This window comes from Pangasianodon hypophthalmus, chromosome 3, assembly GCF_027358585.1.
Source record: "Pangasianodon hypophthalmus isolate fPanHyp1 chromosome 3, fPanHyp1.pri, whole genome shotgun sequence".
Classification (NCBI taxonomy): Eukaryota; Metazoa; Chordata; class Actinopteri; order Siluriformes; family Pangasiidae; genus Pangasianodon; species Pangasianodon hypophthalmus.
The window spans coordinates 31,984,643-32,002,387 of NC_069712.1; the positions used below are offsets into that span (position 1 = coordinate 31,984,643).

General features: G+C 37.6%; 1 protein-coding gene across 1 annotated transcript; it reads right to left on the reverse strand.

The window, feature by feature from the left end:
* Positions 1-8,155: 8,155 nt before the first annotated feature.
* On the reverse strand, positions 8,156-17,708 carry slc30a10 (solute carrier family 30 member 10). Its single transcript, XM_026939215.3, has 4 exons — positions 17,211-17,708; positions 13,838-13,906; positions 12,646-12,885; positions 8,156-12,541 (listed from the first exon to the last, which is right to left on the reverse strand). Exons 1-4 carry the CDS (start codon positions 17,698-17,700, stop codon positions 12,120-12,122), a joined length of 1,221 nt encoding a protein of 406 aa, XP_026795016.1. The 5' UTR covers positions 17,701-17,708; the 3' UTR covers positions 8,156-12,119.
* Positions 17,709-17,745: the final 37 nt, after the last annotated feature.

The window sequence follows — 17,745 nt, forward strand, 5'->3', positions numbered from 1 at the left end:
GAGAAGTTTTCAATAAAGATATGTTTACTGAACATTTAAGAAAGGAGTCTCCAGTGTAAAGATTAGTGTAAAGAGGCTAAAGATTACGTTGTAGCTTTTCCGACATCTTCAGGACAGAGGAGTTTACGTTACAAAACGAGTACAAAGAGAGTACAAAGTCAAAGATTATACTTTTTCTTAATGAAATCACATTTATTTATTTTTGTTGTCTGAAGTTTTGCCCTGGAGCTTTACAGCTAACAAGTAATGGAAATCTTTCACATAAAAACTATAAATTGTCCGTTTATAGCTACATTTAATGACCACATAACCGCAACTTTATGTGCAATGTCAACAATTTCGTAAAATTAGTAGTGAACGTCTGTATTTACAAATTTACTTTCAAAGACTAAAGACTAATCAGCTATATAATTAGCAAAACAACCAGCTTTTTGGTACAATTCCAACTACAAAGCTTGAGAGGCGGGTCGTCTTCAAGACAAAGTGATTTGACTTGTCCAAGATGGCCACCACCACAGCTTACCAAAGTTCAGCTACATTGTGCTACAAGTTTGTTCATGTTTAGAGATAACAGGAAGATTTAATGTGTCCTAAACCCCATAATCAAGTTTGCTTGACTTCACCGAAGACCAGGATGTGGTTTGAAGTGAAATATTTATAAAAGATTTCGGGTAAGACTTCTGACTTGTATTACTTGTTAGCTACATTAGCATCGTAGAATCAGTGCAACAAACCTCACAAGCTGAAGCTACAAGGCTTTTCACTGAAAAGATGTTTGTAATGCGCAGGAACAGAAACAGAAACAGGAACATGCGAGTGCTCTTTGTTCAAACACTCCTAAAAGAAAGTGGTTTATGAATTCAGATAAGAATATCAGATATTGCGGTTTCATGCATGTTTGTTCATGGATTGTGGATTAAGTAAGGAATAAAACACTTCATGGTGTACTGTTATAAGAAAATAGTCATGTTCCTATTGTACCACTGCAATTTGCCAACAACTTTTATCTGTTTATAGTTACATTTAATGTCAAGATAGTTCCTGTTCTCACTTACGTTATAGCAGCTATAAACATAACAGCTTTTTTTGTTTTGTTTTTTTTCTTTCTCAGTTTGTCGTGTAACCAAGAAACCGCAAAGCACAAACTCCTTTGTTATAACTTTTGGAAAACAGGCTGATTGTTACAAAGCGCTGACAGTGGAGACTCCTTCCGTAAACGTCTCTTCACAGAAAACGTCACCGTATCAACAGCTCATCAGAATCCAGAAATCAACAGCGCTGTGGTATAATGTGCATTTCATGTGTACGGATGCTGGATTCATTTTTTTTTTTTTTTAACATGCCATTTCTAGCTGCACTACACTGGACTTGTTCGAGCAGGATTCAAAGACGTGTTTCCTTGGCACGTCTCTGTGCGTATCCAAACATTCTCGTCTTGCAATGGCGATACAAAGCGATCTTAGTCTGAAAAAAAAAAAATCACCCGCATGCAGATCTGAGCGTGACCGTCAACTGAGAGCACTCGGAAAAAGAAACATTAAATAAGTCATAAACATGACCTTATAAACCCGACCTCATGGTGCGGTTCACCAGCTGAGGCTTTACACACCTGTTCGTAAAAGGTTATGAGGATGTGAAAAAAAAAAAAATCACACTGCGGTCTTCATATTAAATGGAAAAAAAACCTGAAGGGAATGTTTTAGTTGTAAAGTGTATGAATGTTCATGCAAGTAATTCTGCAGTTCTTTTCTGTCCTCTTGCGAGCAGAAGAGTTGAAATCCCAGAACGTCCGGAGTACCTAACTCTCAGCAGCTCTATTCTGAACTGGATTTTCATACACTCATACTCTTCTCCTTCTTCTTCTTCAGTCCACTAGTACCTGTGTGATCCCGGCCATATTTATGGCATGAACCCTGTTTTATGTTTCTCCTTCCATGTGCTGTTGAAGGCTTTTGTTTGCCTGCTCACTCATTGCTTCTATTTATATTTCCATTTCAGTCTCCTTCATTCATCATCTTATTTCCTTCGAGCTGCTGTGTGTTGAGCTTTATTTAGATGCTTAAAAAAAACAACCGCCCACAAACGCATTACTGGATTCTAATAATTATATAACAAGTTTAAAACGTTTGACAAATAGCAGTGATGTTACGCTAAAACTGTTGAGCGTAATTTAAGTTTATACATATATATATATATATATATATATATATATATATATATATATATATATATATAAAATGTATGTATGTATGCATGTATGTTGTAGTTTTGAACCATTTTTATTTATGCTTAATGTTGTGGAATGTCTACAAAACAAGTTAGGTCGTGTTATCATTATGCAATATCGCACATGTCAATATTCACTATACCCGCGTGATTGCTCTTATACAACAGTTCTAGAAACCATATCAAGTAAGTGACATTTTGGACACAATGTGGCCAAATGTCCTGTTTATTTTTGCTCCACCAGTGTAAATAGATCCCAAATAAACCACACTCACTTTATAGCACATTAGCTAGCTGGTTAGCTAGCTCACAATGATTTGTATTTTCCCATTAAAGGTGAAATTGGCATCCCTTCTTCCTTTTCATCTTCATTTGATGAGATTCAGTATTTGCGGAGTGAGACACACAGAGAAACATCCCAGTGTGGTTATAGGAAATATAAGCACTCTCGGAACGCCACTCGTCCAATCAGATTAGTGGACCGGAGCTAACTGTTGTATAAGTTACATTATAGCAGCTATGCTTGGCCACAAGTCACTTCACTTCACTTCACTTCACTATAGACATTCCCACTTTTTTCGCAAGTTTTGTCTTAAGTAAATTAGAAAAAAAGTACAGCTTGTCATGTTACAGAGAAACTGGAAAGCACAAACCTGTCTGTCATAAAGACGAGTGGAAAACTTTATGAATGTTACAAAGCACTGATACTGGAGACTCCTTCCAAAAATAAAACTAATGTCTACTTACAGACAGCCTTATCATATCAACGGTTGTATGTTTTTCTCTGTTAAATAACACTTCGGTATTGTCAGAGCTGCTGTGTTGGAAAATTAATCACCTTGATGACCTACAGATACAGAGTTCATTTCTTAGGAAAGGAAAGTGGAGCTCTATTTGCGTTGCGTACTTACTCAGTTTTTCCCCAGTCATGAACGATGCTCCAAAGGCTCAAGTCAGTTCAATTCAATGTAACTTTATTGCCATTTTACACAAATCATCATTCAGCACACTATACATTTATACACACACAGCAGAGGAGTAACACTAACGCAATGTAAACAATACAAACATAAGGACAGGCAGGGAGCGTTTAGTTACTGAAACTAAACTTCGTGAATATTTGGGGCTTTTATTTCAGAGATGCCAAATTTCAATTTCAGCGGAGAAAAAAGTACATTATATTACAGCTTCACAATCTTTTATCTTGGGTGTTTGATGTAGGATTGCGACTGGGTGCTTTTCATCTACTGTCTGATGAATACTGAAGCAAAACAAAAAAACCCACAAACCCTGTGCATTTTATCTCCGTGTCTTTTGATGCCATCTGCTGTGCAGAGAGAGAAACTGCTCTTACCCCAACCAACCTAATCATATCTACACCTTTACCTCACTCTCTCACATTCTTTTTAGCATTTCTGGCAAGAAGATGTTCAGTATAATACAGTCTACAAGCTACAGTTTAATTAGATTTGACACCAAAATGTCATATTTATTTATGGAACCATGTTTTCATGTTTGTGATGATTGGTTTGATGGCAGATCTAATATAAGTTGCTGCAGATTTCTGTAAAACTTTCCAGGGTTTAATCTGCACTCTTAAAGAGAGAGAAAGAAAGAAAGAAAGAAAGAAAAGTACAATGTGTAACCTCAAGGAGTGTCGATGCCCTTACTTTGGAAGGCTGTGATTATTTCTGAAATAATTAAATAAATATACATGAATTAAAAATAAATCAACAAGTTAAAAAAAAAAAAAAATCAAATATAGAAAAACTGTAATCAGGAAAAAAATTAAAATATAAAACAAAAACAGGAAAATAAATAATGAAATAATGAAACATGCAGTCAAATAAGTGAATAAAATATTAGTCTTATGCTTAATGCCTTGACAGTTAAATCATCAATTTTAGTGTGTGTGTGTGTGTGTGTGTGTGAGAGAGAGAGAGAGAGAGAGAGAGAGAGAGAAGTCTTTTCCCTTTCCTCTGGTTTGCACTGACCCTTACTGTATACACCATACACTCTGGGAGGGAAAAATGGGCTGAGGTTTATTTTTGAAACAGAAGCATTTAAAACTGATTTAAAGTTAGAACCCACTTTGTGTTAATACACTTAACACTCTACAGCCTGTCATCTGTGGAGGTCAGTAAAAACTGAATGAGACTTTATGATTTGGAAAAAGAAATCTAAAGAAAAAGCTCTTTCTGTATGAACCACACACACACACACACACACACACACACACACACTTCCAGGAGAGCTGTTAATTAGCTGATTAGTTAACTCAGGTGTGTTAGAGCAGAAAAAACACTAACATTGTCCAGAACCTGTGCTGTGTAGCAAAGTGAGATCCAGAATGAGGGAGATTTGTTCAAGAATCTGAGGAGTGTAATGAGGAACAGGTGAGGAATAATTAGTAGAGACGAGAGATATGATGGTGTGGCTTCTGTTAGCTCTCCAACTGGGCTTATTTTATTCATTTTTAGACATTACACAGTTAAAATCCCTCCCAAAACTCCCAGAAATGCAAAATTCACTGACTCATAAGCGATAATTGAAGACTGGAGCTGCCAAACCAGGTTAAAATGGCAGTACGGAAGCCCAGCTGAGACACATCCGGAGTGGGTTCAGGGTAAGAAAATGGCCGACGCCTAGCTAAGTGATAGAACACACTGCAAAATAATAATAAAAAAAAAACCAAGTAAAAATATCGTAAATATAAGCTCTTTCAACTAATATGTCTCCTTATTAAATTGTTTTAAAACAAATATATATACAAGATTATGAAGCCTAATGTTTTCCTCATTTCAAGCTTAATTTTGCTTATTATAATAACTTATTACGATCATTTTGCTTATTTCAGCTGTTTATTTTTAGAAAGACGTAAACTTGTAGACTGTTTAGTTTCGGTCCACTAATCTTATGATGCGAAATGTTAGAACCGTTTCATTGGCTTGTTAAGATATCAGATTATTGGATCTCAGAAAATCTCAGAGCAGCAGATCAGGACATGTTAGGTTTGCCTTTACACTTAATCCCACGTGTTTCACTCTGTCAGACTTGAACTTCTTGTTAAGAGCTCTGCAGCACACATTAGCTAGGGAAAAAGGTACGACGGGTCATACTGGGATGGTGTGATGTAGCTCAGCGTGAAGCAGTTACCATCCTGAACGTGTTTGTTGTCCTGTAACAGTACAGCTGGAAAATGCTTTATTCCTCTTATACGACAGCAAATTACCTCATTTCATTTATTAATGCATGTCATGTGATTATTTTTTATTATTTTTTTTTAATCTGTTTATAGTCTGTGTTATGGAACATCCATGAGACGGGTACGTTGCTGTCATCACTTCTGTTAGCGCAGGTATAACTACTTTCCTTCACCACCCTCTCGCTTTCTCTCGCTTGAATTTAGTAAAACAAAAAAAAATCTTGTTGAGAAAATCTTGTCATGGTACCGAGAAGCCGCAAAAAGCGTAAACTCTTCCGTCCTGCAAAACTTACCAACTGTTACAAAGCTCTGACACTGGAGACTCCTTCCATAAATGGTGCCTGACATCCTGGATGAAGAATGATGGAATCATGTTCGAAATGAAACCGAAGTAGAAAAGATTTAAGTAATAGTATTTTATTACGATACTTGAGTGTTTTGTACTTTACTTCAGTACAAGTGACATTTAATACTTTACTCTTCCTCCAACATTAAAATTAATTGAAGTATTACTTGGTTTACAGCCTTTTCGGTCCTGAAGCACATGTTAGTGTTTTTATTCCAGACTACGACTTGTCATACTTCTGTATGTTTTAACTTCAAATATTAAGTATATTTATAGCACAGTGCTGTTGAATTCTCGATTCTGATTGGTCAGAAGGTGTTTAATTTTCCAGAACAGCGGCAGAACAGTACTTCTGGCTTTAATTTAAATCGCAGGTTTATATTAATGTGCTTATTCTAGTACGTTATCATTTCTTCACATAAGTGGATTTAAAAATAACGCATGTAATTGTTGATATGATGACACTTTAAGTTAGGAGACATTTCATTATTTGTGGAAGGAGTCTCCAGTGTCAGCGCTTTGCACCGGTCAGAGGTAAAGCGGTCACGTTTTCTGACCCAGGAACTTGGCAATTTTTGTTTTATTCACTTAAAAGAGGGAAAAAAAAAGCAGGCTGGTTGTTGATTGTTTTCCTATAACAGCAATTCCCATCATGATTTATTCCCTCCTTAAAACATCCAGTGAAATATCCACCATAGTTGTCAAAGTGCTGCTAATTAGTCCAAATTCATACAAGTTACTTTCATGAAAAATAATTTTTAAAAAAAGGCTTATGAACACTTTGTATAAATTTGAACAAGGAAAGTTGATGCGGTTGGATTTCATGTAAATGTAATTGTAAGAAGAGGTATAAATTCCACGGCTAATCCTAACCTTACGTTTGGTAACTTTTTATAAGAGAACATGTTAGAAAATAATTACGTTTAAAAAAAAAGATTTCGATACAAGTCGTTAACCTTTTTTACTTTCATGTAAACGTGGACACTTTTTAACTCCTAAGTGTTTTTTTTTTTTTTTTGAGACCCAAACTTTCACTTAAATATAATTTTCTGTCCTTTTTTCCACTGTTAGACACACAATTAGTCACATATAAACAGTTCTTGGTAGTGGACTCGCACTTTTGGACCCTACTGTACTGTTGCATTTTAACTGCTAAAATACATGAAACATCTTTTTTTTGTGTGTGTGTGTCTCTACCTGTTAAACGCACAAACCGCTTCATGTTCACCCAAAGAAAATGGCGTTAAAGGCTTTTTGTTCAAATAAACAGACGATTTAAACAATAAATTTGCCTCTATAATGATGATGGTATAAAAATTGGTTATGGAAGAATTCACTTTGGACTAAATGATTGATTCATAATGAATGGCTATATGCTTAAGTTGAAAATCAGAAATAGTATAAATATCATATTGTTTCTAGAGATTGCACCGATCTGATACTCAGGTTCAGTATTGGGCTGATACCAGCTAAAAATGGTGGAATGGATATCAGCGGGAAAAAAATTAAATTTATCCGATTCTGTAATGAATGAAAAAGTTTGGAATTGGGTTTGGAACCCTAGTGTGTTTGTGTTTTTGTTTTAAATCAGAGTTGTATATGTTTCAATTCTCTTTTATATGTATTTTTTTTGTTAGGATTGATTTTTTTATTATTATTATTTATGCTTTCTCATTCTTGTGATGTAAACGATTTATTATGTTTTTAGTTATGTCTATTTCCTGTATGTTTGTACGTGATTCAGTTAATCATTTTGAAGCTTAGCAGTTTTCAAAGAAATAAATATCGGATAGGTATTAATATCAACTGATACTCGAAACTTTAGATCTGTACTGGAAAAGGAAAAAGTGGTATTGTGTAATCTCTAGTAGTCTCTCTTATTTTTGACTCATGATAGCAAAAGAAGCTTGTGCTTAACCAGTGATGGTATTTTGTATTTCTTGAGAATTCAGTGTCTAAATGTGCAATACTAACAAATAATAATAATTTACTTGTTCCACGGTCAGGTTGACAAGTTCACGTGTGTCGATGAGGTTAGAGTTTGTGGGGGGAAAAAAACACAGACGCAACAGTAACTGACGTTTTATTAATTTGATTTTATGAAAAAAGAACACATCAGAAACACTGAATCTATTTAAAAAAAAAAAAAAAAAGCACAGGCATGCGTAAGAGTCTGTGAGACTTTCGGCTGCTTTCCAGACGTCACGTTTCAGACTGGTCCAATCGTTAATTTGGACCAGTTTACTAGAAATGTAGGCCAAAGATAAAATAAATTTAAACGACAGTGCTATAGTAACAACTTACACTGGGACTTGTACACACTTGTACACTTGTACTCCACATAATCTAATCTAATATTAAACTGATTGTCAAATAACTTTAAAAAAAATGTATAATCATTGATCTGATGAGTAAGGGGCTGTTTGTTTCAATTAGATTCACGATAGTGGCTTCACGATTTCGATACGGTTTGATTCTCTGAATATTTTGGACAAAATTTGAATGAAGAAATATTGACTGAACAGACTCTCTTTATTTCTGAATCATAATGCAAAACAATGTGCATTTTTGTCTTTATAAAACTAAAATCAAAGGAATCGCTTTGAATGGAGGTTTAATATTGTAAACAAGATGTACTATAGGTTCACCATATCTTAAAAATATATAAATAAATTTAAATTCTCCCCAAAATTTTGATTGAATAAACAAAGTGCTTGACTTGGGAACTTTGAAAACGATCGACTGAAGCATAATGAGCTCTGTAGCAGAAATAGAGCTCCAAAGTCGGCTAAAATGCCTGATTTCTGCGGTCTTTGGTATTATTTGAAAGCTACGGAAGAGCTCTTTTGATTTATAATGAAGAGCTTGTTTTATTTATAAATATGTTCTTGTTGTACATCTCCACTGACAGCGAGGAAAACTCCTTGAGTTCAGTTAGATTCAGTTACTTTAATACATAATTTATTAGCACTTGTTTTTCACGTTATTTTTCATGCCAACGTTCCCAGTTACTATTGTCGCAATGTCTGGAAAGCAGAGCTGTAAGGCAGGATTTGCTACATACAGACAAGTCTGAATTAATCGTAACTTGCTACGTTTACGTTTTTTGTAACGGTGACAGTTCTTTCCTTACGCTGCCAAACGAACAGAAGGTGCACTTTGATATTTACTTTACATTCTGATGTCAAAGTAATGTGCAAATGCGAACTCTCCAAAATGAATACAATGCCATATTGCAGATTAAAAAAAAAAATTTAATGGTACCCTAAAGTGAATTTTACAATTTTACAACTATGAATGATTATTATTTCATAATAGTTAGCATTGCCTAAAAAATGAAGGCGTATTTCCTGTAGAATCTGAGGTAAAAAGTGAATGTTCAATTCCTGTTCCTTTATAGTAATGTTTGAGGCAATAACATCGTGCATAAAAACTAAAACGAAAGTAGAAGATGAAAATAGGAACTTGCTACATTGATTTTTGGTTTTTTGGTTATGAAAAATCATACCCAAAAATCTGAGTTAGGAATTGCTGATCTGCTAGAAAATTATAATCTACTAAAAAAAAAAATAAAATAAAAAATCTGAGATGCTAATAAAATGAGAACTAGTTTAGGATAGCAATTCTGTTTGGAGATTTTAACACGGTAGTAAATTATAATCCCAGCGAGCACTCGAATATTTAAAAAACGTGAATAAGTTGTCTTTGCCAGACATTTAGCAACTATGAAAGGTTTAAAAAGTGATAAAAGTGACCGTATACAACTATAGAAGCCCTAAACTGCAAGTTGTGAAAAAAGTTTGTTGTTATTTTGACGAATCATTATTTTGACTTAATATTTAACAATCTGATAATAAGCCTTGTTTACTGAATATTAGCTTAATTCTTACTCTGTATCATATTTATTGTGGAGTGTTAAGTATTTAGTATAATAATGAGCTGTATTGTCATTAGATAATAATGAGAGTAATCAAAATAATGAGATATTAAGTTGAAATAATGACATTAAGCTAAAATAGATTATCACATCTCAATAAATTATCTCGAAATATGATGTTTCGAGTTCTCATGTTTTTCTACATATTTTATGTTGAACATAGCTTGTTATTGACACTCAATAAGACTAATTTATTGCAATATTAGCACATAATCTTTATTCTGTATGCTAACATTGAATAAACTGTATTAAATATAAAGTAACGAGATAATTTGCGATAAGTCACAATAATGAGGTGTTAAGTTAAAATAACGAAGTAGGATCTTGTTTCAAAGTTGAAAGAATCGGATTTTATTGCTACTAATTTTTGCTACTTGCGGTTCAGGGCTTTTTTTAAAAACACAAAATAGACCCTGAAAGGACGTGTATTTAGAAGGCAAATGGACGTCGGTGTCCAGTCGGTGCTCACTGGGATAAATAAACAGCACCATGAGATTTAAGATCATAAAAGCACACATCGGTCTCGATCGTATGATTGTTCTTCACAAAATTAGCCGTTCTCCAGCACAGTCAGAACGGCGTACAAACCTGAAGAGTCCAGGAGAAACTGATTGCATCACAGTCACAGCACAAGAACTTAAATAAATACAGTAGGTTGCACTCAAGTACGGAATGGTCCTTCTAGTCCCTGAGGTACCTGGATTTTTATCTGGAATAGTCCGTATTCTCCAACCCAAAAGCTAACAGAATGAGGTTTTAGGTTCCATCCCAGACTCTGGTGTTTAAAGTCAGTCCTCGCTAGAATTTCTTCTGAGAAGTAATGATTTTGGGGATCTTTTGCTAGTCAGATTTTGCACAGGGTTCGTCTATTCAGTAGCCTGCTAATTAATTGGCTAATTAATGGTTAGCAGTTAAGACCAGTCCTTTCACTACTAGTAGCCATATTCACCAACCAAGCTAACAGTATGAGACCTTATACAGAGTACTTAGCTAGCTAATACCATGCTAGCTAGTTAGCAGTTGGCAATTAAGAGTGATTATGACCAATTAAGAGTTAGCTGAAATGGTCCAGGTTAGCTTTACAGAGCTATAGTAACCATATTCTCTGACCAGAAAGCTAACTGTATAGGTCTTTAGGGTGTATCCCAAACTCTACTTTGATAGAAAAGTCCTACTACTACTAATTACTAGCCAAACATTGCACAAAGGTAATTATTTGGCTAATCTGCAGATAGAAATTAAGACTAATCCTCTTAAATGTGTGTGGGTTTTTTTTTTTTTTTGGTAATAGAGGAAAATCTCTGCTAGTCTCCTTGATTTTTATCTGGAATATTCCAGGGAGTTTCTCAGAGCCATTAGAAATATGGCTCTTCAATATAAATTTGCACTACTGTAGCCTCTTCCATAGCTAGCTAGTTAGCAGCACCTGTCTGAGGTAATATTTATCTGGAATGTTTAAGGGTAGCTTTAGAGAGCCGTAGTAGCTTTATTCTCCGGACAAAAACCAACAGGAGCCAAACTCTACGGTCTGATAGAATTTGTTGGTTATTTTTGCCATGTTTATGAGGCAGTGGGATTTTAGCCAGGGCAATGGATTATGATGTGATTATGATACGTCTCTTTGAGGATGTAGAAAAGATGTCTAGATTAAATTTGATTAAAAATAAAGTATATGTAGGAACCAGATCAAGGCAGGCCAGGACCAACTAAAAGCAGACAAATGGTAATGTTTTTATACAAAGCCTCCTAGCATTGTCACCTAGTCAGTAGCTAAGAGTCTTCTAGCAAACTGGCTAATTAGCAGTTGGGCTGGGCAATACTTTTCTAAGATATTATTTTATCCTTTTTCAATAAAATGTTTCAACTTTTTTTTACATCTAATTACATTATAAAAGGCTGAAGTGATGTTAAAATATTATACTGAACCTTTAAAATTGCAAAATGTTAAAATAAGAAAATTAAAATTTGCCTCCTTTTTGGTGTTGAATATTTATGTAAATCTTAAAAGTATTATCAAACCCTGGTTTGTTTTGTTGCAGCTTGTTATCTATGTTGATGTGTAATGTGTATAGCGGAAATATAGTAGCTATAGTTGTGCTATAATATAGCTAGCTTCTAGTATAACAATATATCTGTCCTATCACACGCCCCCTAATTAGCGGTTAGGGCAAGCATTAATGAAACTAAATGACCAGGTTCAGTTAAGCTTAATGAGTATCGTCTGAATGATGTGTATGCTTGCAGTGCATTCTGGGGAAAATGCACAGTCCCTCATCTGTAACGACTGGTTTTGAGTGGATTCTATGGTTCTAGCGTTTAGGATGTTTCTTAAAATGGCTGCCATTCTGCTTGGGAGACACACTCCGTTAAAGCTCAGTTTAGTTAGAGAAGCCGGACCTGAAGGTTTAAAACGGCGTGCTCTCCTTTTGTTTTGGTTCCTCCTCTCCATTCCCATCTGCAAAGTCAACGGCCACTTCTCCAGAAGAAAGGGAGTTGTTCACTTTATGGAGATCGGTATGGTTCTGCGTTTTTGGATCGGCAGGACAGCAGGATTGCTTTAGACAGTCGTAGGAGATGCACGGAGTGCTGCAGTGGCTGTTCTCCATGTCCTCGTCGGTGAACTCCATCTGAAGAGTGACGCTGTGGACTCCCAGTCGATGGAACACCTCTCTGATCTGCATATGGAGGCGCCGGATTTCGCCTTTAGAGTTTTCAAGGTCAGAGGTCACTTTGACGTGCATGGAGGCCACGTTCCGATCCTTGGCCAGCTCCCACACGTGCACTTCGTGAACGCCGAGGACGCCGGGCAGCTGGCACACGTCCTCCACTGTGAGAGAGAGAGAGAGAGAGAGAGAAATGGAGAGAAGCTGAATCAGCCTGGACAATGCCATGATGACAAAACGTGATGTAACACCAGCCCTTTATACTCACAGATCATGGAGACGTCCAGGTCAGGTGGACTCATCTGCAGCAGGATTCTGGTGGTCTCTTTGACCAGAGGAACAGCTGAGGTCATGATGATGGCCACCATGACCAGCGTCAGGCTAGGGTCCACGTAACACTGCCAGTTACAGGGGGTGTCGGGCGGCAGGGGCCAGACGTAAAACAGCGTTGAGGCCACCACCACCACTACTGAGCCCAGAGCATCGTTCAGCACGTGGAGTAAAACTCCTACAGGCAGGAAATGAAGAATAAGAACAAGAGCCCTAAGACCTGCATCAGAACCATACATATATTGCACGGTGTCTCTTCACCTTTGATCAGCGTTATACCTTTCACCTTCACGTTTCCCGGAGAGTCTGAGATCTGAACTTGTGGCAGCCATCGAGAACAGTTAGCGAACGCAAAATCCTTATTTCATTACACAGTTTTACTTTCTGGCCTTTCTTTCCTTTTCTCTTTCTTTTGTCCTTTTGTCCATTCTTTCATCCTTTCTTCCTGTTATCATTTTTAGCATTTTTTCTTTTTTACAGCTTTTTTTTATCTTTTCCTTCTTCCTTCATTTCTTGTCCTTATTATTCCATTTTTTTGTCTTTCTTACTCTCTCATCAGTCCTTTTCTTGCTCTTTCATTCTTTCCTTTTTCCTCATCTAGGCTTTCTTTCTTTCATTCATCACCTCTTCTCACTCTCTCTCATTCTTTTTCTGTCATCCTTTCTTTCCTTTTACTTTCATCAGTTCTTTTGCTTGTCCTTTGCTTTTTCTTTATTCTTCTTTCTTTCCTTTAAACCTTTCTTTTTCATCCTTTCCTTTTTCCTTTTCCATCAGTTCTTTCTCTTTCGGTGTGTCTATCTGTCTGTCGTGTGTGTGTCTTTGTGTTTAGCTGTAAATGAAGCCCAGTCTCCCTATTATGGACAGCAGGGGTTAGTACTGGATACACGCAGCTTTGTTGTCCAGCATCTGGACTGAAGCTAAATGAAAGTGATGTAAATGTTTGTAAATGTATTGTTGCTGTCCTGATACACGTCTCTACACAGTGGAAGGAAATATCGAGTGCACAGACCACGGTCTAAAAATAAGACAAACGTGAGAAAGGATCCTATCACGAGTCCAGTTCCAGTGTAATGAATGCGTGCAGGCTGAAACAGATACACAGTATACAGGAGGATCCGAAGCGCTCGTACCTCTTATGTTCAGCGGTGGGCCGTCGCTCTGCTTCTTATCTTGTTGCCGTGAAGCAGCCAGCTCAGAGCCTGTGGATGGACAGAATACAAGTGCTGAGCGCACTTGCTGCTATCACGCAGGAGTTTTACACACCATTTACATGGAGCTAAGGGGGGAAGACACGTGCATGGACACGTTGACAAGGTTATTTTCAACATGCATTCTTTCACACATCATCGCTTTTCTCTCAGGTGACTGTTTGATTCGGTAACTGTGCATTTGTTAACTGTGCAAAATGTACACTTGCAACAAAACATTCACACAACATTCACAGTTTGTTATTTAAACAGATTTAAGAGTTATTTTACTTGCACGTTCACACTTCAAGTTCTTTTATTTATAGCAGACTTCTCTAAGGGGTTTTGCCCTTTTAACCCTCATCTGACGCTCGTTGCGTACAGAAATAACCAGTCAGGCCAGGGGAACTGGGCAAACAGTTTTGGCCCAGGGGCCATGTCAAAATGTTGCAACTGCATAGCAAGCATAACATGTTGACAGAGACCCAAGAGAAATGTCTCTGCACCTGCAACTTCTCCGTTTTCTTGCATAACTAGGAATTCAATACATTTAGCTAAGCCTGTAAACTAGCACCTCATCTGGAAGCCTGTTCTTCATGGGACAGTTTGGTGGAACCATAGAGACTAAGATTGTATTCAGATTTAAATTATCTCTCGCAGCTTCTGTGGATTTTTTTTTTTTTTTCCCCAGTCCATTCTTGGTTGAACCCACTGTTAATGTGATGTAGGCTGCTTCATAGTAATGGCAGATCTTTCTTTCTTTCTTTTTAATTTAACTGGTAGATCAGCGAGACAGGGGATGTCATGTTTAATGGCTGCCAGATGAGTCTGTCGGAATCATGTGTGAGAGTTTGTACATCCTTTTACCTTTTTTTTTTTTTTTTTTTTGCACAAAATAATTCTCCTGGCTTGTTACTACTCTTTGAGCACGAGGTCATGCTTTTATTAGGCAAACAGTCTACTATAACCTCTTCAGCTATCAGGTTGTTAACCCAAATATTTGTTTTCATGCCTCTCGGATACACCCAATTGCCATGCCCACATCCAAATAGCAAATACAAACCAGACGTTTCACACGTCTCCACGAACTCTCCTTATTCACAGCAGCTATGACTTGAATCCCGCTCTGTGCTCTGTGAGCAAACCACTGGGGGGTGTGCTGTTGTAGGAAAATCATCAGTGACGGCACCCCACGGCATCACCCGTGTAATGAAGGGAGTTATTTTCCTATAACAGCACATCCCCAAGTGTGTTACTGCTTTTATACCATAGCGATTTGCATTACTTTTTATAAATTAAAGAACGTCATGTTGAACTTTTTGTCCGTTTATAGTCACATTTAATGTTGTGGAATGTCTGCAAAACAGGTTCCTGTTATTACTTGCATTATAGTAGCTATAACTAGTTGTTTATAACTTTTTTTTTTTCTACTGAAGTTAAGGATAAACAAAACAATGCTGTTTTTCCTGATGACTTTATCATGTAGGAAAACTTTTACCACACTGACACTGGAGACTCCTTCCACAAATATATATTAAATAAATGTCTCTTTGGAGAAATCTTAAGCATATCAACGACAACATGCATTTTTAATCCGTTTATGTGGAATGTTGGCTATACAAGTCTCTAAGGTGTTACTATAGAAACGATAACGTATTAGAATGAGCGCATTAATATAAATCTGTGCTCAAATTCAAATACTGACCAGATTGAAATGATGGAAAATGTCCAACTTCACACAAGGTAGGCCATAGTGATGGACTAAAATTACTTAATGTTAGCTTGCTAATCGAACTAATACTGTTCACTCACAATGCTAATACACAGTTAGGAGACTGAGATGGATCGCTGGACTGTCGTACTGTAGTAGCCATGTTGCTTTTGTCCATTAGTGCATGATGGGACATAATGGTGCAACTAAATAGTCGTGCAACAAAATGTCCACAACTCCACACTTCAGTGATTATAGTCCATAACCGGACTGTTTTAGCATGCAACGTTGGTGGACAAGAGAGCTAGAGCTAGCTAGAGTCCCCTGAAGATGCCTAGCCTCCGTGGAAGCAACGGATTGCCAGTGATACACCTGCTAATTGGCTCCACCCAAACTAGCATTGCTCTTTAGTGTATCATGACAGCTTGCGTGTCAGATGAGGGTTAAATATTTAAAACGTAGCCTCTACTTGTGCACTCAGCTTTTCTACAAGTTATATAAAGTCATAACGTTACATAACGTTGGTTATTGCTTTATTTTTTTTTCCACATGAACCCAGTGACCATCCCCTTGTTTAGCATTGTTCCCTAGGTGACTAATTAAATAGGGTTGAAAGACTGAAGCACATTAATGACAAGGCTGTAAAGAGGAAACCAAACTGCTGACTCACTCTGACAAAGCTGAAAACAAAATGCTGGATTTATCTGCGTCGTGCACTTCAGCACTGCGTTTAATGTGTAACCGAATCTTAAGATTACAGATTTTTAAAGGCTGTTTTCCTCGTTGTCTGAGGTATGCTTGGCATGTAAGCTTGGCCTCTACAGGACACTAGTGCTGCTAGCTTAGCAAACTGTTAATGACCACAAATCACACATCAAAACCACAGATCTGGCCATTTTGAAATTCATGTAAATTATGTATTTTAAATACTTTTACATTTTTTGCTAATTTTTTTAGAGATTATTTCTGCACAATTCAGCCAGATTAGGTGACTGGAGAAAGGTGTGTGCAGTTTGCATGATGCTAATTGGTGGTCAGAAGCTTCCATTAAGCTTCAGCTTCATTAGAAATTTGTTTAAATGGCAATGTGATTGGAATTCATTATAAAATTATTTCATTATTTTATTTTCTTAAGAACATGTTGGATTATTTATTCTATTTTAAACCAAACTACACCTTTAATTGTTGCTATGTTTTGATCATGAGTCCATGTGTGTCCATTTGTGCTGTTTTTTTTTCTTCACTAACCTACACCTTTGATGCCACGCCCCTAACCTTAATTTTAACCTTTTTGTGTGTTTGCACAGAATAATTCTCCTGGCGTGTTTTTACTCTTTGAGCATGAGGTCATGCTGAGAATCTTTTTTTCCACAGAACTACACCTTTCCTGACTGCAAGTTTTTTTTAAAGCACAAGACTATGTTGGATTTTTATTTTCACCGAACACCTTTAAATGATCAGAAGTCTGTGATCACAAGATTGTTAGTTTTTTTGAGCACGAGACCATGTTGGAAAATTTGGCATTGCTTTTTCACCGAGCTGCACCTTTAATGATCGCATGTGTGGAACAGAGAGTAATGGAGACTGAAGCACAAATAGGAGCACCTGCTTCGCCGTTCATGACTATTTTCCCGTCGCTGTCGGAAGACTTGTCTCTGCCCTCCTCCTTCCTCCCGCACAGCCACCGGCAGTCCTGGAACACGAGCAGCCCGACGACGTTGACCGCGAGCCCGAGCGAGCCGACGACCAGCACGATGAACGGCTCGTCCACAGCCTCGGGCCGCGCCAGCCTCTTGAGCGCCTCGGCGGACACGGAGAAGCAGAGCGCCGCCAGGAACGCCGCGTTGGCCAGCGCGCCCACCACCTCCGCCCGGGCCAGGCCGAACGTGCAGCGCGGAGACGCGGGCCGGCGCGCCAGTCTGCCCGCAGCCAGCCCCACGCACAGGGACAGGATGTCCGACAGCATGTTGAACGAATCCGACACCAGCGCCAGCGAGTTCCCCAGATAACCCGCAACGATCTCGGCCACGAAAAATATCACCGTGATCACGAGCATGAAAATCAGGCGGCATGTCTGGCCGCTGTAGCGCCCCATGGTGATGCGCGCGACGGAGCGCAGAGCTGCTGAGCTCACTGAGGA